Source organism: Pithys albifrons, chromosome 23 (assembly GCF_047495875.1).
Source record: "Pithys albifrons albifrons isolate INPA30051 chromosome 23, PitAlb_v1, whole genome shotgun sequence".
In the NCBI taxonomy this organism is placed as follows: domain Eukaryota; kingdom Metazoa; phylum Chordata; class Aves; order Passeriformes; family Thamnophilidae; genus Pithys; species Pithys albifrons.
Window position 1 is genome coordinate 6,519,215 of NC_092480.1, and position 26,663 is coordinate 6,545,877.

General features: G+C 55.2%; 1 protein-coding gene across 6 annotated transcripts in view; it reads left to right on the forward strand.

Moving 5' to 3' along the window:
- Nucleotides 1–26,140, forward strand: part of ETS1 (ETS proto-oncogene 1, transcription factor) — a 111,375-nt gene extending 85,235 nt beyond the window's left edge. For all 6 annotated transcript variants that reach the window (XM_071576045.1, XM_071576044.1, XM_071576048.1 and 3 more), the window contains 3 exons: nucleotides 4,050–4,310; nucleotides 19,009–19,127; nucleotides 21,219–26,140. In XM_071576045.1, coding sequence (XP_071432146.1) covers nucleotides 4,050–4,310; nucleotides 19,009–19,127; nucleotides 21,219–21,434 — 596 coding nt within the window. In that variant the 3' untranslated portion in view covers nucleotides 21,435–26,140. The remainder of the gene's footprint in view (nucleotides 1–4,049; nucleotides 4,311–19,008; nucleotides 19,128–21,218) is intronic.
- Nucleotides 26,141–26,663: the final 523 nt, after the last annotated feature.

Below are 26,663 nucleotides of genomic sequence, written 5' to 3' on the forward strand. Positions count from 1 at the left end.
GGAAGTGAATAGAGGGGGTAGAATCCACAGCTTTGATCACACACAGGGATAAACTGGTCCCACCTGCTGAACTGGGACCTCCTCCCTGCCTTTCTCTCCAGGGAGAACTTGAAGGAGGTCTTTCTTTTCTCTCCTTCACTGCCTGTTTTTACAACATCTGCAGAAATGCAGCGTGTCTGGTGCTGGCTCTGCTGTCAGACTCGAGGGAGATGTCAGTTATTAGGGAGGACAAACTGCTGTGTGGTTGTATAAATCCCATTTTTTAGGAGACCAGGCAAAAGCCCACAAATTCTTCACAAGTTTGCATCAGGAATTACTGCCCATGGCTCTGAAGAGTTTTAGACTCGATGATCCAAAGCCTTTATCCATTATCTCCGTGGATATTCTGCTGGATCCAAGCCCTGAACTTTGTCAGGAGGTGCAAATATCAGGGGCTGAGTCAGCTGAAGGACCCCCTGAATCCTCCTGCTGCAGCCTGACATCTCCAGAGGGTTAGAGGTCCATGATTGCTGTTGGAGGTGATGGGATCTAAACACCTTTGGAGGATCTGAGCCCAAATCCCTTCCCAATTAATATTATTAAACTCAGAACACGTGGGGCTCACATGCCCAAGGGCTTTGTAGCCACATCACTTGGTGCAGGGCTGAGGATCTGACTCCCAGTCTCTGTTCCAAGCAAAGTTGAATCCACAGAGCTCAAAGTCACTGCCAAAGGGGCATCATTATCTCCTGATTCCAGGTGGGCAAACCTGGGGCACAGGGAAGGGATCTGACCTGCCATCACCCCCTGGACACACCCCAGGTGTCCCCAGGCCTGGAATTCCTCCTGGGGATGTGTTGCTGGGGGCCAGGTGTGATGCTGGGCAGGGAAATCCATTTATCCAGCCCTGGGAGCTGAGGATGTGCTGCTTCCAGGGAAAGCCAGAGCCCTTGGCAGCTCTGCATTGCACATTCCAAGCTCTTTGGAAGCTTCCCATTCTTTTTCCAAGCTGGAAGAGCCAATGACAGGCAAGTTATTATCTGTATTATTACCTCTCCTTCTGACAGGGGTGACATGGGATGAGCCAGAAGGGCAGCAGGGTTGCAGTTCTGGGGAAACTTCTCTTTCTGCTGTTGTTTTTCTGCCTGAATTTCATCAGTGTCTTTCCCTTTTCTTGAGCTTTGCTGTGGCACAGGTGATTTCATAATTCTCAAAGAAATGCAACAGTTCAGGAAGGCCTTTTGCAACTGTACCTTGAGCCTGTGCTCAGTGGCAACCCAGAATTGTTTCAGGGGAGGGAAGAAAGAGCCCTGAATGCTGTTTGGCAAAGACTTTAATGTGCTGATTCCACACTAAAACCACATTTCAGCCCCAGAAAGGACCTTTGGGTGGCAGAAATCCTGAGCCAGAGGGGTGGAAAGAAGCTTTAGGGTAAAGCAGAGCCCAGTTGGTTTGTATTTCTGCACATCTTTGTCTTCCACTGTCTTAGAAGTTGCATCTGTCACAAAGTCAGGCCCTTCAGCATCACCTCAGGGGGAGGATCTTCCAGGCAATTGTCTTTTGTGGTGGGTTTAGGGGTGAATTCTGTGGTTCCCTGGGAGTTGTTTCACTCCCTCACCAGCGAGGGCTCCTGGCTGCAAAGTGCCAAACTCTTGGAAGCTTCTCCTGGGTCAGTGCAAGGCTTGAGTTTTCCAGTTAGGCCAAATTTAGGTGAATTTTCAATGGGTTGACACAAACCACATCTCTGTCAGGTTTTTAATTAATTTTTTGAAAGGAGCCTGTGCTGCTCAGGGAGTTGGTTGTGCCAGTGAATGTGCACACACACAGCACTGTTGTTCTCCTTTAGCAGCAAAGGATTGAAATGTATTCCCTGGAAGTCTCAAACAAATAAAAGGAATAAAAATAAAGTGAGTTTGAGACCTGGATATACCAACAGAATCCAACTTCAAGGATTCCAGGCCAGCAATCAGGGCAGAGTCTGCATTAGTGGAGTCTTTTGACAGCAAGTGCTCTCCAAACTACACCACAACAGCCCTTTGGGGGAGTTGCCAGAGCCTTTCCACGTTCCCCTTCCCCTGGGATTTACTATCCAGGCCCAAGCTGTGGGTAGCTCTGCCAATGGAAATTTCTCCAGGAGTTCTTGCACAATCCCAGCAGCTGTTTTTAGCCTGGTTTGGGAAATTAGTGAACTTGAATGATCCTCTTACGCTCGTCGTTTGTCAGTAAAGATGTTGAGCAATCAGCAGCGTAGGGGAGATCAGAGCAGCAGCTTCACTCTGTTCTTTGGCTCCTTTTTTAGCTCTGTTTTAAGTACAGAGGGTCTCCTTGCTGTCTCCAGTGGGTGTAAATCAGCCCTGCTGAGGATCTGGCCTCTCATGGTCTGGTTTTTACTAAAAATACCCCAGAGAGCAGCTTTGATACAACCCAGCTGTGCTCACCTTACCAGAACTGGAACAAGAGCTGTTTGAGCTCTCAGCCCTTTGCTCTCCTCCTCCATCAAATCTGCTGCTCTTGGGGGATTTGGGGGTGGAAGCTGCTTGGAACATATGGCAGGAAAAGGCTGCTGTGGAGTTTGGAGGGAACATCAAAAGCAGAGGAGCTGGGGCAGTGCCCGAGGATGTGCCTGGGCAGTGTTTACATGGGGCTGGCAGAGGGAACAGGGGGTTTATTGGGGACCCCCATATCCTTCAGCACCAAGAGAGCATTAGAAATAATAAAGTAACAGAATAGTTTGGGTTGGAAAGGACATTAAAGCTTGTTCCTACCCCCTGCCATGGACAGGGGCACCTCCCACCAGCCCAGGTTGCTCCAACTTGCCCTTGGACACTTCCAGGGATGTGGCAACCACAGCTGTTCTGGGCACCCTGTGCCAGGGCCTGCCCACCCTCTCAGTAAAGAGGTCTTGACCATGTTTAGACACCTGAACATCTGAAGTGATTTATTTTTCTGACCTTGCCTTTTTGAAACAAGAGGACCATTTCTAGCAAGACCCAGGCACCAAACTTGGGGAGACAGAGGCAGAATTTGGGTTTTTTCCTGTCTCTCCCTGAAGTTTGGCTCAGATAGATAGATAGATGACAGATAGAAGTGTCACAGGTCCAGTCTGCCCTTCCTTTGGGCTAATTGACAGGAAGCTCAACAGGAGCCAACAGTGTGCCCAGGTGTGCCCAGGTGTGCCCAGGTGGCAAAGAAGGCCAATGGAATCCTGGCCTGGATCAGGAATAGTGTGGCCAGCAGGCCCAGGGCAGTGACCCTTCCCCTGGACTCAGCACTGAGGAGGCCACACCTTGAGTGTTGTGTTCAGTTCTGGGCCCCTCAGTTGAGGAAAGAGATTGAGGGGCTGGAGCGGGGCCAGAGAAGAGCAACGAGGCTGGAGAAGGGACTGGATGTGGCACTGAGTGTCCTCTGAAACACCTCCAGGGATGGAGAATCCACCATGTCTTGATCCAACCCCACTGTGATTACCAGCCCAGGGCACTCAGTGGGGTTGGATCAAGGGTTGGGTTTGATAATCTGAGGTCTCTTCCAACCCAAGTGAGAAGAGCAACGAGGCTGGAGAAGGGACTGGAGCACAAGTGCTGTGGGGAGAGGCTGAGGGAGCTGGGGGTGTTCAGCCTGGAGAAGAGGAGGCTCAGAGGTGACCTCAGCACTGTCTGGAACTGCCTGAAGGGAAGTTGTGGCCAGCTGGGGGTTGGTCTCTTCTCCCAGGCTCTCAGCAATAGGACAAGGGGGCACGATGGGCTCAAGCTCTGCCAGGGGAAATTGAAGTTGGAGAGCAGAAAGAAATTCTTTGCAGAGAGAGTGCTCAGGGATTGGAATGGGCTGCCCAGAGAGGGGGTGGATTCCCCATCCCTGGAGGTTTTTCAGCTGAGCTTGGCCGTGGCACTGAGTGCCATGATCTGGTAAAGGGACTGGAGTTGGACCAAGGGTTGGACTTGATGATCTCAGAGGTCTTTTCCAACCCAATCCATTCTATGATCCTATGACCTGGGCATGGGGGCACAGCACCAGTGGCAGGGAAACCTCCTGTGGTTGCCAGGCCCTTCTGAGCTGCTCTCCCTCCTCTCCAGGGAAACTGGGGGGCCAGGACTCCTTCGAGAGCATCGAGAGCTACGACAGCTGCGAGCGCCTGGCCCAGTCCTGGGGCAGCCAGTCGTCCTTCCAGAGCCTGCAGCGCGTGCCCTCCTACGACAGCTTCGACTCCGAGGACTACCCGCCGGCCCTGCCCAGCCACAAGCCCAAGGGCACCTTCAAGGACTATGTTCGGGACCGGGCAGACATGAACAAGGACAAGCCTGTCATTCCTGCTGCTGCCCTGGCTGGGTACACAGGTAGGGCACCTCCCCTTGGGAACGCTGCTCCCCGTGGGGCACGGGGGCTGGAACCACCCTGGCACCGGAGGGCAGAGCCCCCGGGGTGCCCAAGGTGTGTTGGGTCAGTGTCCTGTGAGTGAGAGGTTTTGGTGGATCTCTGGGGTGCCCAAGGTCTGTTGGGTCAGTGTCCTGTGAGTGAGAGGGTTTGGTGGATCTCTGGGGTGCCCCAGGTCTGTTGGGTCAGTGTCCTGTGAGTGAGAGGGTTTGGGGGATCTCTGAGGGATTTTGGGGTCAGCCCAAGGTCTATTGGGTCAGTGTCCTGTGAGTGAGAGGGTTTGGTGGATCTCTGGGGTGCCCAAGGTCTGTTGGGTCAGTGTCCCGTGAGTGGGGGGTTTTGCTGGTTCTCTGAGGGGTTTTGGAGGTCTCTGAGGGATTTTGGGATCTGTGGGGTGCCCGAGGTCTGTTGGGTCAGTGTCCTGTGAGTGAGAAGGTTTGGGATCTCTGGGGTGCCCAAAGTCTGTTGGGTCAGTGTCCTGTGAGTGAGAGGTTTTGGTGGATCTCTGGGGTGCCCAAGGTCTGTTGGGTCAGTGTCCTGTGAGTGAGAGGGTTTGGGGGATCTCTGAGGTATTTTGGGGTCAGCCCAAGGTCTATTGGGTCAGTGTCCTGTGAGTGAGAGGGTTTGGGGGATCTCTGGGGTGCCCAAAGTCTGCTGGGTCATTGTCCCGTGAGTGGGGGGTTTTGCTGGTTCTCTGAGGGGTTTTGGAGGTCTCTGAGGGATTTTGGGATCTGTGGGGTGCCCCAGGTCTGTTGGGTCAGTGTCCTGTGAGTGAGAGGTTTTGGGGGATCTCTGAGGTATTTTGGGGTCAGCCCAAGGCCTATTGGGTCAGTGTCCTGTGAGTGAGAGGGTTTGGGGGATCTCTGGGGTGCCCAAGGTCTACTGGGTCAGTGTCCTGTGAGTGAGAGGTTTTGGTGGATCTCTGGGGTGCCCAAAATCTGTTGGGTCAGTGTCCCGTGAGTGGGGGGTTTTGCTGGTTCTCTGAGGGGTTTTGGAGGTCTCTGAGGGATTTTGGGATCTGTGGGGTGCCCAAGGTCTGTTGGGTCAGTGTCCTGTGAGTGAGAAGGTTTGGGATCTCTGGAGTGCCCAAGGTCTGTTGGGTCAGTGTCCCGTGAGTGGGGGGTTTTGGTGGATCTCTGAGGTGCCCAAGGTCTGTTGGGTCAGTGTCCTGTGAGTGAGAGGGTTTGGGATCTCTGAGGTGCCCAAGGTCTGTTGGGTCAGTGTCCTGTGAGTGAGAGGGTTTGGGATCTCTGGGGTGCCCAAGGTCTGTTGGGTCAGTGTCCTGTGAGTGAGAGGGTTTGGTGGATCTCTGGGGTGCCCCAGGTCTGTTGGGTCAGTGTCCTGTGAGTGAGAGGGTTTGGGATCTCTGGAGTGCCCAAAGTCTGTTGGGTCATTGTCCCATGAGTGGGAGGTTTTGCTGGTGCTCTGAGGGGTTTTGGAGGTCTCTCAGGGATTTTGGGATCTGTGGGGTGCCCAAGGTCTGTTGGGTCAGTGTCCTGTCAATGAGAGGTTTTGGGGGGTCTCTGAGGGCTTTGGGGGGGTCTCTGGGATGCCCAAGGTGTGTTGGGTCAGTGTCCTGTCAATGAAAGGTTTTGGGGGATCTCTGAGGGCTTTGGGGGGTCTCTGGTGTGCCCAAGGTCTGTTGGGTCACTGTCCTGTCAATGAGAGGTTTTGGGGGATCTCTGAGGGCTTTGGGGGGTCTCTGGTGTGCCCAAGGTCTGTTGGGTCAGTGTCCTGTGGATGAGGTGGTTTGGGGGATCTCTGAGGGTTTTTGGGCATCTCTGGTGTGCCCAAAGTCTGTTGGTTCATTGCCCTGTGAGTGAGGGGTTGTGGGGGTCCCTGGGGTCACCCACATGGATGTGGGCACACCTGGGACCACCCACCCCCCCGGGCTGCATCTCCCTGGAGCGTGGGCACTCCACCCCTCCTGCAGGACGTGGCACCTGGCTGAGTGAGGGGCTTGTTTCATTCACACCTGGCTGGGCCTGGAAGGAGCTGCAGTCTGCCTGGATTGCTGGGCACACAGGGTGGTGGAGAGCCCACATTGCCCCTCTGGCACTGTGGTGGACACTGCTCCTGGTTTCTCCTCTGGGGCAGGAGCCTCTCCAGCTCTGCTGTGTGGGGTGGATCTGATCTTCTCCCACCTTGGGGCAGGAGCCTCTCCAGCTCTGCTGTGTGGGGTGGGACTGATCTCCTTTCCTGGGGCAGGAACCTCTCCAGCTCTGCTGTGTGGGATGGGACTGATCTCCTTTCCTGGGGCAGGAACCTCTCCAGCTCTGCTGTGGGATGGGACTGATCTCCTTTCCTGGGGCAGGAGCCTCTCCAGCTCTGCTGTGGGATGGGACTGATCTCCTTTCCTGGGGCAGGAACCTCTCCAGCTCTGCTGTGGGATGGGACTGATCTCCTTTCCTGGGGCAGGAGCCTCTCCAGCTCTGCTGTGGGATGGGACTGATCTCCTTTCCTGGGGCAGGAACCTCTCCAGCTCTGCTGTGGGATGGGACTGATCTCCTTTCCTGGGGCAGGAGCCTCTCCAGCTCTGCTGTGGGATGGGACTGATCTCCTTTCCTGGGGCAGGAACCTCTCCAGCTCTGCTGTGTGGGATGGGACTGATCTCCTTTCCTGGGGCAGGAACCTCTCCAGCTCTGCTGTGGGATGGGACTGATCTCCTTTCCTGGGGCAGGAACCTCTCCAGCTCTGCTGTGGGATGGGACTGATCTCCTTTCCTGGGGCAGGAACCTCTCCACCTCTGCTGTGGGATGGGACTGATCTCCTTTCCTGGGGCAGGAGCCTCTCCAGCTCTGCTGTGGGATGGGACTGATCTCCCTCCCTGAAGCAGGAGCTTCTCCAGCTCTGCTGTGTGGGGTGGGACTGATCTCCCACCTTGGAGTAGGAGCCTCTCAGCTCTGCTGTGAGATGGGACTGATCTCCCCTGGTGGCACAAGTTGTCCCCTGCTCTTGCTCTGCACCGTGGTGTGGGGCAGGGGTGGGTGCTGCCAGAGCAGTCCCAAACATCTTCCATTCCCTGTGGTGGGATTGATGAGAAGGTGACAGGCCAGGGAAGCTCTTCTTGTGTGCCAGCCCTGCAATGATGTGGCATCTCCACACAAGGAGATGGGGCTTCCAGCTAAACCTGAGGTGATCCCTTCCAGCCCTGCCATGGCATGGCTGTTCCCGGGCAGCCCCCTGGCAGTGCCCTCGCCCTGCACACTCTGATCTCTCCTGCCCTGCTGGGAGCAGCTGGGGAAAGAGTTTGTGCAGATAAAGATCAGCAGCAGCAGGTTCAGAGCAGCTCCTGAGGTGTGAGTGGCCCTGAAATCTCCTCCCACGCACACAGGGCTCATCTCGGGGCTGATCTCGAGCTCTTGGGGAGGGTGGGGAGAGGGGCAGAAGGAGGGAGAGGTGGGGAGATAATTTTAGGAGTGTAAAAAAGGAAGTGGTTTGTTGCTATAGCTTTAGTTAGAAAGAAAGCTCAGCCCTGCCTGCTCAGTGAGACTATACCAAGTCTGTATAAAATACAAATGTGCTCTCCTGTTCCTCAAAGGTTTTTGGCTGGGGGATGTGGGGGAAGAGGCAGGAGGGGGAGGAGGGACCATGCCCAGGGTCCTCATGCTCTGCTGTGCCATGGAAATGGCTGTTCCTGAGAGAACAGACCAGACCAGTGAGCACAACTTGCCATTTCTATTCCTATTTTCCCCCAGTAATGCCTTTCCCTCAGCCCATGGGTTGGGTACCCAGTGCCTGGCCAGGAGCACTGGGTGCATTGGACCAGCTGGGAGCTTTGTTTTCCAAGCTGGATATTTCCCTCCACATTCACTGCAGCTCCTGGCAAAGAGTGGAGAAGAACCACCCCGTGGAGAGACAAGGAGCTGGACCCCGTGTTGTTCCAAGGAATATCAGCACCCCAAAGGCTGTCCTTGGACTGGTGTCACCAGGAAGGGGAAACTTGGGCTGCTGCAATGCCAGAGCACAATTCCAAACACTTGGTGCTGTGTAATATTTTCCCTCCCCTCATTTTAAACCCCCTTTTGAGCTGGGAGGAACATCCTTGGCCCAGGCACTTTGGTGTAATCAATAAGTTTATTTTTAGGTTGCTTCGCTTGAGAGGGTTGAAATTTGGAGAGGAAATCCAGGATCACTCAGAAATCTTTGGGCTGGAGCTCTGCTTGCTCACTCCAAGGGCCATATTCAGCCCTGCTTTGCCAGTGGGAATGATCTTTGCAGGCAGATGACTCCAGAGGTGTCCTCTGACCCTTTTTAAAGCCCTTTGGCCTGTCAGCTCCTTGTTTTCTGTGCCAAGGGGGCCCAGTGTGGGTGCAGAGCAGAGCTGGGTGAGGGGACTCAGTGAGAGTCAGTGAGAACATGTTGTGTTACAAACTGGAGGAGAATGGGGCACTCCTGAACTCCTTGTTGATGTAGTTGTGCAAAAAAGCCCCATTCAGGCTGGCCAGAACTGCTGGAGGTCTGTCTTGGGCCAGCTGAGCAAGGAGTGGGGACTCAGGCAGAGCTCTTGGGGCTTTTTTTGCTTTGCTCTCCACCACCTTTCCTTTCCTTGGGGGAGGAAGTGCTGTCTGGCAGCTCCAGCAGAGGAACTCGGAGTCTGGGCTCTCTGTGGGGCTCTGCTAAGGAGGTGGAGCCTCCAAATGAGCTGGGCAGGGCACAGACAGCCCCAGGGTCCAACAACACCAAGACCCCACATTCCATTCCTCCCTCAGGTGGTTCCTTGAGGGCATCTCCAGCACCCCATGGTGGGCACCTCCCTCTGGGAGGGTGCAGCTGGGGCATCACGTCTTCATCTCCAGGGCTTTCTGGTGGTTGAGAACTTGACAATATTTTTCAGGTTGGGTTACCAGGGGCCTGTTTTTGTGGTGGCCCGGGGAGGTGGCCCTGTGCCCTGTCACAGCACGTCTCTGATGGTATCTGCCCCGCCAGGCGCAGCCTGGGCTGAGAAGGTGCATTTTGGCGGAAGCTCCGTTGGTGTTTGATGTGTTCTACACCAGCTCCGAGAGCTTTTCAAAGCCTCCTTATCTGCCCCCACATCTTGACCTAATTTAACAAGTTGCCATGGTTGCTCAGATAGAGGTTGATGCAATTTTCTTATCTTTTTTTGGAAGGAGAAATGTAATTGCTCAGGAGTTGGTGAACTTCAGTTTCTAGAGCTGGAGAGAGGGCCAGCTCGGGACACCTGGGTTGGAGCCAAAGCTTGGTCTGCTTGACTCTCACCTGAGGGAATGGCTGGAGCTGTGTCAGGGCAGGGACAGCACCCAGGGAATGGCCGGAGCTGTGCCAGGGCAGGGACAGCACCCAGGGAATGGCTGGAGCTGTGCCAGGGGAGGGACAGCACCCAGGGAATGGCCGGAGCTGTGCCAGGGCAGGGACAGCACCCAGGGAATGGCTGGAGCTGTGCCAGGGCAGGGACAGCACCCAGGGAATGGCTGGAGCTGTGCCAGGGCAGGGACAGCACCCAGGGAATGGCTGGAGCTGTGCCAGGGCAGGGACAGCACCCACGGAATGGCTGGAGCTGTGCCAGGGCAGGGACAGCACCCAGGGAATGGCTGGAGCTGTGCCAGGGCAGGGACAGCACCCACGGAATGGCCGGAGCTGTGCCAGGGCAGGGACAGCACCCAGGGAATGGCTGGAGCTGTGCCAGGGCAGGGACAGCACCCAGGGAATGGCCGGAGCTGTGCCAGGGCAGGGACAGCACCCAGGGAATGGCCGGAGCTGTGCCAGGGCAGGGACAGCACCCAGGGAATGGCCGGAGCTGTGCCAGGGCAGGGACAGCACCCAGGGAATGGCTGGAGCTGTGCCAGGGCAGGGACAGCACCCAGGGAATGGCTGGAGCTGTGTCAGGGCAGGGACAGCACTCAGGGAATGGCTGGAGCTGTGCCAGGGCAGGGTCAGGTTGGATCTCAGGGAAAGGCTCTTCCCCCAGAGGGTGGTGGGCACTGACCAGGCTCCCCAGGGCAGTGGGCACAGCCCCAAGGCTGCCAGAGCTGCAGGAGGGTTTGGACAGTGGGACAGGGACAGGGTGGGATTGTTGGGGTGTCTCTGCAGGGCCAGGAGTTGGATTGGATGATCCTTGTGGGTCCTTTCCACCTCAGGAGATTCTCTGATTCTACATTAAGCCAGGTCTGGGGGTTTTTTGCCAGGACACAGAATGCATCTATTAAATTCAGGCAGGCTGGGGGGCAGGATGTGTGTTGGCTGCTGAACCTCACCTTGGCTCAGCTGAGCTCAGCCTGAGCTCCCTCACTGAGCAGCAGGGCAGTGGTTGGTGTGGGAGGGTGGCTCGGGCTCAGTTCCTGCTGGAACATGGCACAGACCCCTCTGTCCCTGTGCCCAGCTGGGCTAAGCTGAGCTCAGCTGTGGGGCTGTGCCATAGCTGGATCCTGCACTCCCATGGCCACCAGCACCCTCTGTGAGACCTGGTGCCACGTGGACAAACACGGCTGGTGTGCAGCATAGTGGGCAGCTGAGTGGGCAGCAGAGTGGGCAGCAGAGTGGGCAGCTGAGTGGGCAGCAGAGTGGGCAGCAGAGTGGGCAGCAGAGTGGGCAGCTGAGTGGGCAGCAGAGTGGGCAGCCCGTGCTGGGGACACTGACCATGCTGGGCTCTGACCTGCAGCCCTGCACTCACCTTTGCACTGCCCTGACCAGCTGCTCCTGCTGTGCTGGTGCTGCAGGTCCAGAGGAGGTTCAGGCCTTGCTGTGGCTGCTTTGCCATGGCCACTGGGCACAGAGCTGGTTCTGGTGCCCTGGAGCAGTTGTGTGGGTTGGAGCTGAGGTGTGGGCTCCGTGTGCTCCGTGTGCCCTGTGCCCTGGGACAGGGGCTGGGGCTGGGAATGGGAATGGGGCTGGGACTGGGGCAGGGGCTGGGGCTGGGAATGGGGCTGGGAATGGGCCTGGAATGGGGCTGGGGCTGGGGCAGGGGCTGGGGCTGGAAATGGGGCAGGGGCAGGGGCTGGGATTGGGTTTGGGGCTGGGGCTGAGAATGGGGCTGGGGTTGGGGCTGGAGCTGGGAATGGGGCTGGGTTTGGGGCTGGAGCTGGGAATGGGGCTGGGGCTGGAGCTGGGAATGGGGCTGGGGCTGGGAATGGGGCTGGGGTTGGGGCTGGGGCTGGGAATGGGGCTGGGGTTGGGGCTGGGGTTGGGGCTGGAGCTGGGAATGGGGCTGGGGCTGGGAATGGGGCTGGGGTTGGGGCAGGGGCTGGGGCTGGAAATGGGGCAGGGGCAGGGGTTGGGGCTGGAGCTGGGAATGGGGCTGGGGCTGGGAATGGGAATGGGGCTGGGGCAGGGACTGGGAATGGGGCTGGGGCTGGGGCTGGGAATGGGGCTGGGGCTGGGAATGGAGCTGGGGCTGGGGCAGGGGCTGGGGCTGGGACTGGGAATGGGGCAGTGGCTGGGGCTGGGGCTGGAGCTGGAGCAGGGAATGGGGCTGAGGCTTGCAATGGGACTGGAGCTGGGAACGGGAATGGTAATGGGCCTGGGGCAGGGGCTGGGAATAGGGCTGGGACTTTCCACCAGCCCTGCTGTGTCTGTGCTGCTGCAGCCCCAGAGCTCAGTGTGCTCAGCTCTGCTCCACATCACTGAACAGGCTCTGCAGGGCCCTGTCCTTGTGTCCAGGAGAGAAAGGGACAAAAGAGGGATGGGAAAGGTGAAGTGGGTGCAAACCAGACCTTGATCCCACATCTGCAAGGCTGCTTGTGCACTGCTGGTGCTGTCCTTGCCCTGTTGGGAAGCTGCTGATGCCTCCAAAGATCTCAGCACCTAAAGAGTTAATGCCCCTCGAGTGTGTCTCTCAGATTGGTGTTATCCTGTTACCGTCCTGCCCTGAAAGAACCCAGCAGGCAGTGCAGGGAGCAGCCCCCTCTCAGAGATGTTGTCTCCCCTGAACACCCAGAGGCTTCTCTCCACCAAACCTTTTTGCCCAGGCCAGTTGTGACCCTGGTCCTTGCTATCAGCAGTCCCAGGGCTGTGTTGATGAGGCCCAAATTTGCCTTCCAAGCCCATGTTTGCCTGTGGTGCAGAGGCTGCAGCCTCTGTTTCAGAGAGATGCTTATCAGTGACCCAGAAGTGAAAGCACACACAGCTGCTGTTTTGCAAGAAAGTCGAGTGGGTGCCAAAGAAAGTGGGTCTCTTTCAGGACACCCTCGTGTGTTGCTTCTCTTCTTGTTGCTGTGCTGCTGCTCTGAAGCTCCCCCAGCACATTCCCCCACGTGCTGTGGTTGTCAGCATCCAAAATTCCACCAGCAGCCCCTCTCCCACCATGGTCCAGTGATCCCTCTGTCCTGGACATCCAGAGCCTGTGCTGTAGCCTTCCCAGAAACTTCCTCATCCTTCCTGCACTGCTGGAGCAGTGTCCCTGAGTGGGCACCTGCAGCCACGTGTCTCTTGGGTCAGGGGGATTTGGGGGTGCAGGAACCCACCCCACCAGTCACAATCACAGAATTACAGAAGCAGCTGGGTTGGAAGAGACCTCTGAGATGATCAAGTCCAACCCTTGACCAAACACCACCAGACCATGGCACTGAGTGCCACATCCAGTCTCACCTTAAAAACTTCCAGGGATGGTGGCACCACCACTTCCCTGGGCAGCCCATTCCTATGCCCAGTCACTCTGTAAAGATCTTCTTCCCAATGTCCAACCTAAACCTCCCGTGGTGCAGCTCAAGACTGTCCTCCTGTCCTACTTCTGGTTCCCCGGGAGAAGAACCTGACCCACCCCTGGCTACACCCTCCTGTCAGGGAGTTGTGGAGAGTGAGAAGGTCCCCCCTGAGCCTCCCCCTCTCCAGGCTGCACAGCCCCAGCTCCCTCAGGTGCTCCTCACAGGACTTGGGCTGCAGCACAGCAGCACCTGTGACCCCGTGCAGTGCAGGGAATGGTGTCACCTTCTCCTTCTGGGTCATACAGACTTCAGGGGTGACCAGCAGCACCTTCTGCTTTCTGCCTCCACAGGGGCTCAGCACCCTCCTCACCTCCCCAGGGTGTGGAGCTCAAGGGTGGGACCCTGGGGTGGTTCAGTGGCTCCTGCTCCACCTGCCAGACGTGCAGGCGGCAGCGGAACGAGCCCCACGCGCCGCTGCCCAACCGTGCTGGGCTGAAACCCCCCGGAGCTGCTGCAGCTCTGGCTCTGCCTCTGCTCTGTTTGGGGTTGCACAGCAGCTCATGGCCTGCAGGACCACCTTTGTGGGGGATGTGAAGCTCCCGAGACCCCTTGAGCTTTGCCAGGTGCCTCTGTCTGGAGTTCAGGGAAGGTTTGGACATTGCTTTCAGGCACGTGGTGGGATTGTAGGGGTTGTCCTGTGCAGGGCCAGGGGTTGGACTTGGTGATCCTTGAGAGACATCAAGGAAAGTTTGGACAACACTCTCAGGCACGTGGTGGGATTCTTGGGGGTGTCCTGTGCAGGGTCAGGGGTTGGAATCCATGATCCATTCCAACTTAGATGCTTCTGAGTCCAGTTGTCCCAACATCTTCCTTAGAGCAGAGGAGGTGCCTTGGGAAAGCAGCTCTGGCTCAGAGTGGCCCTTCTGACTCCTCTTCTGACTCTAATCATGTTGCCCCCCAAGGGAGGTGCTTTCTGGGTCCTTCTCTGCTTCTTTCACACCTGCTTTTTGGAGGTGTCTCCACCTGAGCTCCACCAGTGCCTTCCCAGAACATCACAGGGTGGAGCTCCTGCCCCAGCCTGGGCAGGAGCTGCAGGGGAGGTGTTTGGCTTTGATCTGACAAGGGATGGGGACCAGCTTTGCTGTGTCCCAGCACTCTGGGGGGGAATTGGAGACCATGGCACCGTGGAAGGGGCTGGGGCAGGGTGGGCACGTGAGCAGAGCCGGGGCTGTTTTGGAGACGTTGCCATGGCCACTTGTTTTGTTGGGTTGGAACCACAAACCGCAGAGCCCCAACAGAGGTGCATCGCTGGGGGTTTTTAGGTGGGTTTTTTTCTTCTTCTTTTCTTGTTTGATAGAAGGGAAACAAAACAGAGGCCGTTGGGAGGGGTGGATGTGTGAAACCGTCAGAGAGAGTGAGGATGACTCGTTTTGGCTGTGCCAGGTGGTGCCACCATCACTGCACCAGTGCAGCTGCCCATCCTGCACCTTGGGAAGGTGCTGAGGGACCTCCAGACGGGACCAAGGGGTGGCGTGGCACCAAAGTCTGTGTCCTGGGGGCACCCCCTGGTGCTAGCAGGGCGCTGGTGCCCAGGGAGCCCTGCCCAGGCAGTGGTTCCCACTGCACAGCTGCTGTTCTCCAGCTCAACAGGCATATTTTCCCCCTGACGCCGGAGAATTCCTGTGGTGTGACACTCCCTGCTGAAGGACCCTGTTCAGTGCCACCGAGGCCACACAGGGCCCCCATTGTGGCCCCTCTGGCGGGTGCTATTCTGGGCAGCCCCAGGGGTGCTGGAGGTCACCCCACCACCCTCTGATCCTCCCTTGTCCTTTGTGGAGCGGGGGCTGCCCCCGTTCCCCAGTCTGGGCTGGGATTGCTCTGGGAAGCCCCTGGATGTGCATGGCAGGACCAGGGGCATAAAAGTTGCCTTGTGCCCCTCCACTCCATGCTTGGAGCTGCATCCAAATCCAGGCTGCAGGATCACCCACTGGGCTGGTTTTGGGTGGTTGTGGAGATAACCAAGGCACCCACTGAGCTGCCCCAGCCTTGGGACAGAGCTGGGGTGGCTGTGGGTGCTTTTACCATGAAGTGACCCCAACCAGGCATGCCAGGGGGGATTTCCTGCCCCAGCCAGGGATGAGAGGAGGAGAAGGAAATTGGGCACTGCTCCCAGCTCCTGGAATGCAGAGACAAGCCTGGGGATGTGACATCTTGGGGGATGTGCCATTGCTGCCTGAGCCAAGGGTCACCTCGAAATCCTGTGGGAAAATATCTCCCTGCTCCTTGCTGGTCTGCAGGGTGGGTGAAGGGAGCTCATTTCTGCACACAGCCCTCCCAGCACTGCACCAGATGGGGCCTGGACCTCCAGCACCCCTTCCCTGCTCCATTCACCCTTCTGCCCTGCTGGTTTTGGGCACACAGGCTCGGGCATGTGCCAGGCTTTGGCTCCTGCCACCTCCTGCCTCGCTGACATTTCGGAGGTGCCCCAGCTGGCACATCTGCAGGGCCCCTCTGCCTTCCCCTGGGGCAGGGAGGGGGTGTGTTTACAGGAGCTGGGACATGCCTGGAGCCCTGCAGTAAACACATTCTTCACATAATTGCTTGTCCAACACAGAGGAATTTGGGGTTTTACGCGTGTCCCCACAGGCAGCTCAGAACAGACCTTGGGAATCCCTGTTCCAGGGATGACACTGCTTCCTTTGGAAATCCCAAAATACCTGGCACAGGGTGGCATGGCAGGAGCCCTACCTTGCTTGCTGGAGAGAAGGCAAGAATTCCTGGGTTTCCTCAGGGAAACCTCTCCCTGCCAGCTGGCAACCAGGCAGGCATTGCACTGGCCACTTGGCTCAGGGTTAGTGACACTTGGATCTCAAAAGGCTCCTGCAGAGCCAGGATGGCCCAGGGCTATTTTGAGGGCAATTCCTTACCCAGGAACCTGGTGCTTGTGTGATGGGCTTCCATCCATCTTATTTTGGGGAAGGAATCAACAAAAAATCCTTGTCCTTCGGTTGGACAGGAGAGAAATGGGTGGGAGGGGATGGACCTGTTTTTGCCTCAGTCTTGTCTCCTTGGGCTGTGTCTCTGTTGCCCTGATTTGGGTGGCAGATGCTCTCTGGCTGTGTGCAGTGAGTTGGTGTCAAGGCAGATGGGCCAAAGCTTTGGTATAAATTCATAAGGGCCAAGACACACCATCCCCTTGGGAACTCACCTGTGAGACCCAGTGGAAAACCTGAGGTGGCTGAAGAAACCTTTTCCCAGCAGTTCCTCTGTATTTAAGCTCAGTGCTATAAATAGGTCCAAGCTGTGAGAGATGGTGGCATTTCAGGCCAGGGCTTTGGCACTTCCCTTTGGGATGAGAAGTGAAGGCGTCATCTGAATTTCCTCCCTCGTTTTGGCTTGGATAACCCACCTCCATCCCTCCTGGAGAGTGTGGTTGTGGAGTCAGTGTCTTGGCAAGCTCCTGCCCAGAGCGAGGGGCTGGAGCCCTTCCCGATGAGGCTCTGCCCATTTCCAGGCAGGACGATGCTGGCAGCTCCCTGCCCTGTCCTGGCAGCTCCCTGCCCTGTCCTGGCAGCTCCCTGCCTTGTCCTGGCAGCTCCCTGCCTTGTCCCAAGAGCTCCCTGCCTTGCCCTGGGAGCTCCCTGCCCTGTCCTGGCAGCTCCCTGCCCTGTCCTGGCAGCTCCCTGCCTTGTCCTGGAGCTCCCTGCCTTGTCCTGGCAGCTCCCTGCCTTGTCCTGGCAGCTCCCTGCTTTGGAGTTCCCTGCCCTGTCCTGGCAGCTCCCTGCCCTGTCCTGGCAGCTCCCTGCCTTGTCCCAAGAGCTCCCTGCCTTGTCCTGGCAGCTCCCTGCCTTGTCCTGGAGCTCCCTGCCTTGTCCTGGCAGCTTCCTGCCTTGTCCTGGCAGCTCCCTGCTTTGGAGTTCCCTGCCCTGTCCTGGCAGCTCCCTGCCCTGTCCTGGCAGCTCCCTGCCTTGTCCTGGCAGCTCCCTGCCTTGTCCCAAGAGCTCCCTGCCTTGTCCCAAGAGCTCCCTGCCTTGCCCTGGCAGCTCCCTGCCTTGTCCCAAGAGCTCCCTGCCCTGTCCTGGAGCTCCCTGCCCTGTCCTGGCAGCTCCCTGCCTTGTCCTGGAGCTCCCTGCCCTGTCCTGGAGCTCCCTGCATTGTCCTGGAGCTCCCTGCCCTGTCCTGGCAGCTCCCTGCCCTGTCCTGGCAGCTCCCTGCCCTGTCCTGACACCTCCCTGCCCTGTCCTGGGAGTTCCTTGCTTTGGAGCTCCCTGCCCTGTCCTGGAGCTCCCTGCCCTGTCCTGGCAGCTCCCTGCCCTGTCCTGGGAGCTCCCTGCCTTGACCTGGAGCTCCCTGCCTTGTCCTGGAGCTCCCTGCCCTGTCCTGGCAGCTCCCTGTCCTGTCCTGGGAGTTCCTTGCTTTGGAGCTCCCTGCCTTGTCCTGCCCATGGCTCTGATAACCCCCAGGGTCTGGTGCCTGCAGAACCCTGGAGTGGTTCCATAGGGATAACGGGAGGGACCCAATCTGGGAAGGGCTGGATGGGCTCGGATTCTGCTGACCCAGGGGCAGCTCTCTCATTTCCTCCTCCCAGCAGTTTGTCTGCCCTTGAGTCACTTGGGCTGTGTGGAAAAGGGGGAGCAGCCCCAGCCCTGACAGTTCCCATTGTCATTCCTGGGAACAGCCTTTGCTGCAGTCTTTTCTCTGAGTCCAGAGCTCATTTTTTCCCTGTTTGATGCTCATGCTCAGTGTTGTCAGCACTGGGTTCATCCCAGCCTCATCCAGCCTGTGCAATTCCTTTTGGGATAAATCATTTCCTCCATCCCCTGGCTCCATTATTATTATTATTATTATTGTCACTAATAGGGATATATTCTAGACTGGGTTTCAGACATGGCAAGATCTCTCCCAAAACACACTGCCCAGAGCTAAGTGCAATATTTTGGGTGGGGCCCCATTTGGAAGTTGCTCATCAAAGAGATTTTGCCTCCAGGGCTTCTCCTCTACCTTTGACTGGGACAGGAGTCCAGAGAAGAGATAAATGTTGTGAAACTTCTCCACACACACCATGAACCCAACCAGTGGAGCACTGGGGGGCACTGGGACCCCGAGGCAAATTCCTCAGGGAATAGGCCAAAATTAGCCATCATTTGGGGAGCATGGAGAGCACAACGTTGTCAGGAGAGGTGGAATGTCCATGGCATGGGATCTGCACATCACCCACCTGGATTAGGGGAACCAGCAGCCACAGGGGGGTTTCTTAGGGATCTGCTCAGATTTGCCATGAGGTGATCTACCCACAAGCCCAAGGAGGAGGAGATCAGTGTTGTGAAACCCCTCCAGGTGCACCATGAACCCCCCCAGGCTGTGGAGCACTGGGGCAAATTCCCGTTGGCCAAACTTGGCCATCATTTGAAGCATGGCATTGTCAGGAGAGGTGGAATATCCATGGCATGGGATCTGCACATCACCTGCCTCTCCAGCTGGATTAGGGGAACCAGCAGCCACAGGGAGGTTTCCTGTGGATCTGCTCAGATGATCCACCCGTGCTGAGCTGTCTGTGCCTTCCCTGTGCAGAGCTGCCATTGCCCGTTCCTGCAGCAACACGCCCTGGAAAGAGGCCAAATAATTGTCATACCTGGGTCCCCTCTTACCTGGGCAGAGCCACGGAGCAGAGGGAAGGTTGGGAAGCAGGAGTGTGCTGGAGTTCATGCCATGGCCAGCAGCTCTTTGGCATGGAGGGCACGGGGCTGCTCCCGTGCCAAGACAGTGACTCCTCACCCTTCTCCTGCCAGAAAAATAATCCTATTTATGTAACTCGAAGTGAAGCATTCCAGGGCATGAATATTCAGCTCTTCCTGCAGATAGGAAGCTCTGTCACCTGCAGGGTTTAACTCCCAGCTCTCAGCTCAGCCCAAGTCTTGCCCTGTGGCTGCTGATGCTGTTTTTGACAGCAAAAGGTTTTGGGTTTTTTTGCACGTGATCTTCTCCCCCTTTCCCCCTTCCAGGATAGAAGGAGCTGTGCTTTTCCTGACATTAATGTTCTGTGTTTCCTTTGTCTTTCCAGGCAGTGGACCCATCCAACTGTGGCAGTTCCTGCTGGAACTGCTCACTGACAAGTCCTGTCAGTCCTTCATCAGCTGGACGGGTGATGGCTGGGAATTCAAACTCTCCGACCCAGACGAGGTAGAGTGTCCTGGAATGAAGTGCACAACCCAAATTCCTTGAGAAGTATTGGTGTGGATAACCCTCACCTCCTGTCTTTGGGGCTGGGATTTGGACAATCATACCCTTGTGGCCTTGGGAAACCCATGAATTAGAGTCCAGCTGAAAACTGGTTAAAAACTGGGAGCAACAATTTGTGCCCAGAGTTGGTGGGAAGTAGCTGGAACACCACAGGGAGAGGAGAAGTGGCAAAGCTCCTCAAACAGGCTCTGCAGAGATGAGAGGAGGGACTGTTTTTTCCCTTCCCTGACGGAGGGGTCACATCAGGATTGGTCTCTTCTCCCAAGTACAAGTGACAGGAGAGGAGGAAAAGGTGTCAAGTTGGGCTGGAGGACGTTTAGGTTGGATATTGGGAAAACTTCACAGAAAGGGCTGTGCAGCCCCTGAGCCCCACGTGGTTCCCTCGAGTCCAAAGGCAAGGGACAAAGCTGTTGGTGCAGATGATGGCACAGTCTGGGCCAGAGTGGTGGCTCCTCCTGGCCAGGTTCTGATCCTCCTCTGCATCCAAGGAGTGGTCCCAGAGGTCCCAAAGCCCAAGATTGTGTCCCCCCAGGTTTGGGTGGGAGCCCCCAGTGCCTCCCCCAGGGCAGGGAGTTCCACCCTGGGGGATCTGACTCTGGCAGTCAGGGGGGATTTTGGAATGGTTGCTGGCCCATGGGCAGAGCTGAGCCCTCAGGTGGGTGTGGAGGTGCCAAGGAGTCCCTGCAGGGCAGTTCTCCCAGCTCCTCTGCCAGGCTTCTTTCCCAGCCAGCTCCCAGCCTGAGGGCTCAGCTGTGCCCTGGGCAGCTGCTGCCAGTGGGCCATTGGGAACAGTTGCTGGGCAATGGCCCAGAGGGTTTGGAATGCCCAGCTTTGGGCACACCCACACAGGGACAAACTGGGCACACCTGCTCAACTGGGACAATATTTTGAGGCGATATTGGAATGTGGTCTGGAATACCATTGGCCAGTTGTCAGCTGGCCCAGCCCAGCTCAAGTCAGCTGATAGTCCTACTCTGAAATCTAAAGCCTAGATTTAGGCTTACACTTATAGAATCACAGAATCCTAGAATGGATTGGGTTGGAAAAGCCCTCTGAGATCATCAAGTCCAACCCTTGGTCCAACTCCAGTCCCTTTACCAGATCATGGCACTCAGTGCCACGGCCAAGCTCAGCTGAAAAACCTCCAGGGATGGGGAATCCACCCCCTCTCTGGGCAGCCCATTCCAATCCCTGAGCACTCTCTCTGCAAAGAATTTCTTTCTGCTCTCCAACTTCAATTTCCCCTGGCAGAGCTTGAGCCCATCGTGCCCCCTTGTCCTATTGCTGAGTGCCTGGGAGAAGAGACCAACCCCCACCTGGCCACAACTTCCCTTCAGGCAGTTCCAGACAGTGCTGAGGTCACCTCTGAACCTCCTCTTCTCCAGGCTGAACACCCCCAGCTCCCTCAGCCTCTCCCCACAGCACTTGTGCTCCAGTCCCTTCTCCAGCCTCGTTGCTCTTCTCACTTGGGTTGGAAGAGACCTCAGATTATCAAACCCAACCCTTGATCCAACCCCACTGTGATCACCAGCCCAGGGCACTCAGGGCTGGTAATCACAGTGGGGTTGGATCAAGACATGGTGGATTCTCCATCTCTGGAGGTGTTTCAGAGGACGCTCAGTGCCACATCCAGTCCCTTCTCCAGCCTCGTTGCTCTTCTCTGGCCCCGCTCCAGCCCCTCAATCTCTTGCCTCAACTGAGGGGCCCAGAACTGAACACAACACTCAAGGTGTGGCCTCCCCAGTGCTGAGTCCAGGGGAAGGGTCACTGCCCTGGGCCTGCTGGCCACGCTAGTTTTGATCCAGGCCAGGATCCCATTGGCCTTCTTGGCCACCTGGGCACAGCTGGGCACACCTGGGCACACTGTTGGCTCATGTTGAGCTTCCTGTCCCTCAGTCCCCCCAGGTCCCTTTCCCCCTGTCCCTCTCCAGCCACTCTGTGCCCAGCCTGGAGCGCTGCAGGGGGTTGTTGTGGCCAAAGTGCAGGACACTTGGCTAAACCCCTAACACCCCCTTATCCCCCCTCTCCCAGGTGGCCAGGAGGTGGGGCAAGAGGAAAAACAAGCCCAAGATGAACTACGAGAAGCTGAGCCGGGGGCTGCGCTACTACTACGACAAGAACATCATCCACAAGACGGCCGGGAAACGCTACGTGTACCGCTTCGTGTGCGACCTGCAGAGCCTGCTGGGCTACAGCCCCGAGGAGCTGCACGCCATGCTGGACGTCAAACCCGACGCTGATGAGTGAGGAGGACCCAGGGCCACCCCCTGGCCCCTTGGAGAGTCGATGGGACTTTGTTGGTTCCTTCTTTTTTCTTCTCGTTTTTGCTGATTTTTTTTGCCGTTCGTTGTTTTGTTTTTCGAGAGCGACTCAGATTTGATGCTTTGAGGGTTTGATGCTTTGAGGGTTTGGAGGAAGAGGCAAATTTTGGCCAAAGTTTGGCTCAGAGAGGGATGGGCTTTGGGTCTTTTCCCTGAAAGCCCCAAGACAGAGTTTTTGGGGGGTGAAATTCTCTCTGTTCATGATGTTTTCTTTCAAGAGCAACTCAGATTTGATGCTTTGAGGATTTGATGCTTTGAGGATTTGATGCTTTGAGGGTTTGGAGGAAGAGGCAAATTTTGGCCAAAGTTTGGCTCAGAGAGGGATGGGCTTTGGGGTTGTTTCCTGAAAGCCCCAAGACAGAGTTTTTGGGGGGTGAAATTCTCTCTGTTCATGATGTTTTCTTTCAAGAGCGACTCAGATTTGATGCTTTGAGGATTTGATGCTTTGAGGATTTGGAGGAAGAGGCAAATTTTGGCCAAAGTTTGGCTCAGAGAAGGTTGGACTTTGTGGTTATTTCCCACAAGCTCCAGGACAGGCTTTTTTGAGGTGAAATTCTGAGTTTAAGAAAGCCAGAAAAATGTAGCTCATTTCAAAAAACCAACAACCCCCTCCCCAGTCTTTGCTGTTTAGAGAAAAACAGGATCAAGTGGATCCCTTTGGTTGTTCACACAAACTGACAGTTCAAGAAATTCCTGAGGATTTTGGGATTTTCAGCTTTTTTTTGGGGGGGTGGGAAAGGGACAAAACCAAATGGGTGAATATTTGGGGAGGGGCAATATAGGAAGAACACAAGAACTGCTGTTCTTGTTCCATCACCTTTCTGTCCATCATCTTCTTTTCTACAAGAGACAGGATTTTTCCTAGGAGGGATCAAGACTCTTTTTTTTTTATTTTGAATTTTTAAATTTGTTAAAGTTCTATTTTATTAAATTTTGTGCCAGTATTTGTTTTTTTTTTTTTTTTTAAATAGTCTTAAGCTCTAAGATGGTCTCAGTATTGCAATATTGTGTGTGTTTGTTTCTCTTATGCCAGCAGAGTTTTATCACAGTGAGGAAAAGGAGAAAAAAAAGAGAATTTACTTTATGTAGACCCCACTGGAGAATTGGAATGTTGCAACTTGGCAAATTAACTCCAAAGTGGCTCCTGGTGATGCTCTCAGGTTGTGCCACCCTCATTTCCAGCCCCACACCCTGTGCTGATAGAGCTGGTTGATATTTCTCCTTTATTTTTTTTTGTCTGGCTGCACAAAACCTCCCCAAGATTTCCATGGAAAATGTTTTTTTTTTGGCATTTTCTTTGCTCAAGGATCACTTTGGTGCTTACAGGAAATTAAGATTGGGGTGGTTTGTTGTTTTTTTTTTTTTTTTTACATCAGGGAGAAATTCCCTTGTTTTCAAGGCAACAAATGAAAACCACACGAGTGGATTGAAGGGGAAAAATCAGGGTAAAATTCAAAACTCAAAGGGAAATGATTTTTGCTTCCTGTTCTGACCAGCTCTGTCTTTACTGCTGTGTGTGTTGACCACTCTGGGCACAGGAGAAGGGAAATTATCCCTGCAAGTGGGACCTTTATCACCCCCCAAGCCTGGCAGGGTGAGAGGGGCATGAAGCCAACGGGGCAAACAGAGCTCCTGTGCCTGGGGGTGGCTGTGGGGTCAGTGCCAGGCCAAGCTGCTCCCAAAGCTGTGCCAAGCCCTTCCTGGGCTGCTCTGGGCAGGCTGAGGGGGTGGGGTAGAGGGTCTGGATCCACGTGGATCTGCCTGCCCACATCCCTGAGCCTTGGCATTTCAAGGCAGTGGTACATGTTTGAACCCCAAATCCCTTCTTTTTGTGGTGTTTGTGTGCCAGGGGGCTGTGGGAGGGCATGGAGGGCATTCCAGAGGTGCTGTGGGATGGCAGAGATGGGGGTGGGCAGTGCCTGCCTGATCCCAAAGGTTGGCAGGGCAGGGCACTGAGTGTGCAGAGCCAAAATATTCAGGCATTAAACCCCCTGGAGAGGGGCAGAGCTGGGTGGGGAGCCCGATGCCAAGGGGATGCCCAGGGGTCCTGGGCTCTCCTCCTCCTCCTCCTCCTCCAGAGCTGGGGGGACCCAGCACCTCTGTATCCTTAAATTGGCCATTTTAGGGCAAGTCAGCCCCAAAATTGCTTAAAAAAACTGGTGGTGGAGGGGAAATGAGTGTGCCAAGAGGGCAGCAGAGCTGGGTTGGGACAGGGAGGGGGTGACACTGTTGGCTCAGGGGCTGTGAGTTGTCCCACTGAACCCATGGGAAGGAAAGGTGGGATGGATGGAAAGCAGGGAAGGGAGGATGGTTGGAAGGTGAAGGGAACATGGACCAGAGAGGAAGGGGGTGCTGCCCACTGGGGAGTTAAACCTTGGCACTTCTCCTTGGGCACACAGGGAAAGCAGCTTGGCCAAGCCTGGAGAGAGGAAAGGAAATTGGGATCTCATGGCTGAGGGCCCTCCATGCAGGGCAGGGCTCCACTGCATCCTCTGGGCAAGGGAAGATGTGAGGGCACAGAGGGCACAGGGCAGGAGCAGGGAAAGGGCATCCCAGCAGGACACACCTGGGGGTTGCATTTCCAGCAGCTGGAAGGGGTTTTTGGGTTGTTTTTGGTGGCTGTTTTGCTGCAGAGTGCCCTGAGCTCACCCATCATGGGCCACTTAAACCCCCTTAGACCCTCAGGAAGGTGCCAGGCACTCCAGCTCCTGCCCTGGCACCGTGCCATGTCCCAGCTCACCCCTCCTGCTTTGCTCAGACGCTCCACTGCAGCTCAAGTGCCTTTTTTAAGGAAAGATCTGGAATAAGATTCCCCTCCAGCAGAAGGACTGCAGGTTCAGGTACCACCCCGTGGTGCTGCCAGGCCAAATCCCTCTCCCACTCCCCACTCCAGGTTTCCAAACTGTGTCCCAGGGATTTGGGGAAGGTGGTTTAGAGGTTGCACAGGGTGGGTGAAGCAGCCCTGGGTTTGGAAGTAGCCCCTGGCTGGAGTTTCTCCCAGCTCTCAGCCTGTGGACAGTCCCAGGGCCATCAGGTCCATCATTTCCTATTTTCCTTCCCTTTTTATTCCCATCTAGAGACCATCCCAGAGATCTTTGCTGTTTATACACTGGAAAAAAATGTGCAGATTTGTCTTTTGTTTCTTTTGATTTTGTTCCTTTTTTCCCTTCTCCTCCTGAATTCCCTGCTGGCCTTTGCTGAGGGCTGGGCTGGACCAATCCAGCCCAATCCCTCGGAGCTCCTGCTCCTCAGGTCCATGGAAATGTGGTGATCCCACCTGTGCTGGACCAGAAGGATGGACTGGAGAGGGATGCTGGAGATCTGCCAGGGATGGGATTTGCTCCTGGGCTGGTTTGGGGGGAATTTCACCCTCGTGGCTGTTGGAAGTTGGGTGGGTTTGGCTTGTTCTGGAATGTCTCAGGTGCTTTTGGTGTTTTTTGGGAATATTTGCTGTGTCCTGCTCGTGTTCTGTTGTTCTCCATGTGGTTGGTGTCCCTTGGCCCCTCTGGCAGAGCCTGAGCCCTACTTTGCAAACAGCTCTTTGGGGGCCTCCACAGTTGATATTTGGGACCTCAAAAGAAGGAAAAAAAAAAACCAATAATGATTAAAAACACAAGCACTTTCCTGCTGCCCATCCCTCTCCATCTCAGTGTCCATAATCCTGGGACACTCCTGTGTATCCAGGTGCAAATCCAGGTTATTCCCACACTGCCCCATCCTCACCCAGCCATGAAATAACCAACCAAAAATAAAAGGTAAAATAAGATTTAACCTTCTCACGTCTTTCCAAACCAAAAGGGTCCCAGAAAGCCCCTCCCCAAACCAGGAAATGTCTCCATTTTCTGCTTCTTGCTTTTTTTTGGAGGGGTTTCCTTCCAGGTTTTTGGACCTGACTGTTTATTCCATTGGGAAATTGGGGTGCCTTGGCATGCTCTGCTCTCTGGTAGGGTCTGTGTAACACCCAGGAGCTGTTTGTCTACATTCCAAAGAGGTTTAAATAAATGATAAATCTATGTATACATTTATGTTATAATGAATATCTCCAGGAATTAACTGCCTCAGTAAAAAAAAAAAAAAAAAAAAAAAAGAAAAAAAAAGGAAAAAAAAAGTCTTTCTTTTGGTTTACTTTTTTTTTTTACACATTTTTTTAAGCTGATGAACACAGAAGAAGAAGAAGAAGAAGAAGAAGAAGAAAAAAAAAAGAGATTGTTATATTGTGCTGTTCGACTATTTTCCAACTTGTATTTTCATATAATTTATATTTTTTAAAAACTGGGGGAGGGGGGAAAAAAAAAAGTTTAAAAGTGAGATTTAAGGAAAAAAAAAAAAAAAGGAAAAAAGCAGGTGCTTTTTTAAAAAAAAAAACAAAACCCTGAGCTGAGGTAGCTTAGAGATGTAGCGACGTGTGTGTGTGTCTGTGTGTTGTGTTCTGGTTTGTTCTGTTTTTTAAAGGATACAGAAAAAAAAAACAAACAAAAATCCCTCCTCACTGAGGTGTTGAAGAAGGAGGGCACTGGTTTTGTTTTAATTGCTGATGCTGGCACATCATTTTGCTGGAGAGTTTTTATATACTGTAGCCTTATTTCATATCGTATTTTAAACCATGTGAAATTAAAAGAAGAATCATTCCTACCCCCCCTCTGTGCTGCTGTGGTGATTTCTTGCCTTTCCCCTTTGGAATTAGGGGGCAGAAAGTAGAAAAACCCAATGTCAAAATGTAGAAATCCCAACAATTTGTGGAGTTTTCCCATTACTGGGTGGTTATAGGAAGGAAAGGGCTGGCTGATGTTGCAGGGGGAGCTTCACATCAGCTGGAGGGATGGGCTGATTCCAATGGGATGAAGCTCAACAAGGCCAAGTGCAGGTCCTGCCCTTTGGCCACAACAACCCCCTGCAGCAGCTCAGGGTGGGCACAGAGTGGCTGGAGAGGGACAGGGGAAAAGGGACCTGGGGGTTGGATTGACAGGAGGCTGAACATGAGCAGAGTGTGCCCAGGTGTGCCCAGGTGTGCCCAGGTGTGCCCAGGTGTGCCCAGGTGGCCAAGAAGGCCAATGGGATCCTGGCCTGGATCAGGAATAGCGTGGCCAGCAGGCCCAGGGCAGTGACCCTTCCCCTGGACTCAGCACTGGGGAGGCCACACCTTGAGTGTTGTGTT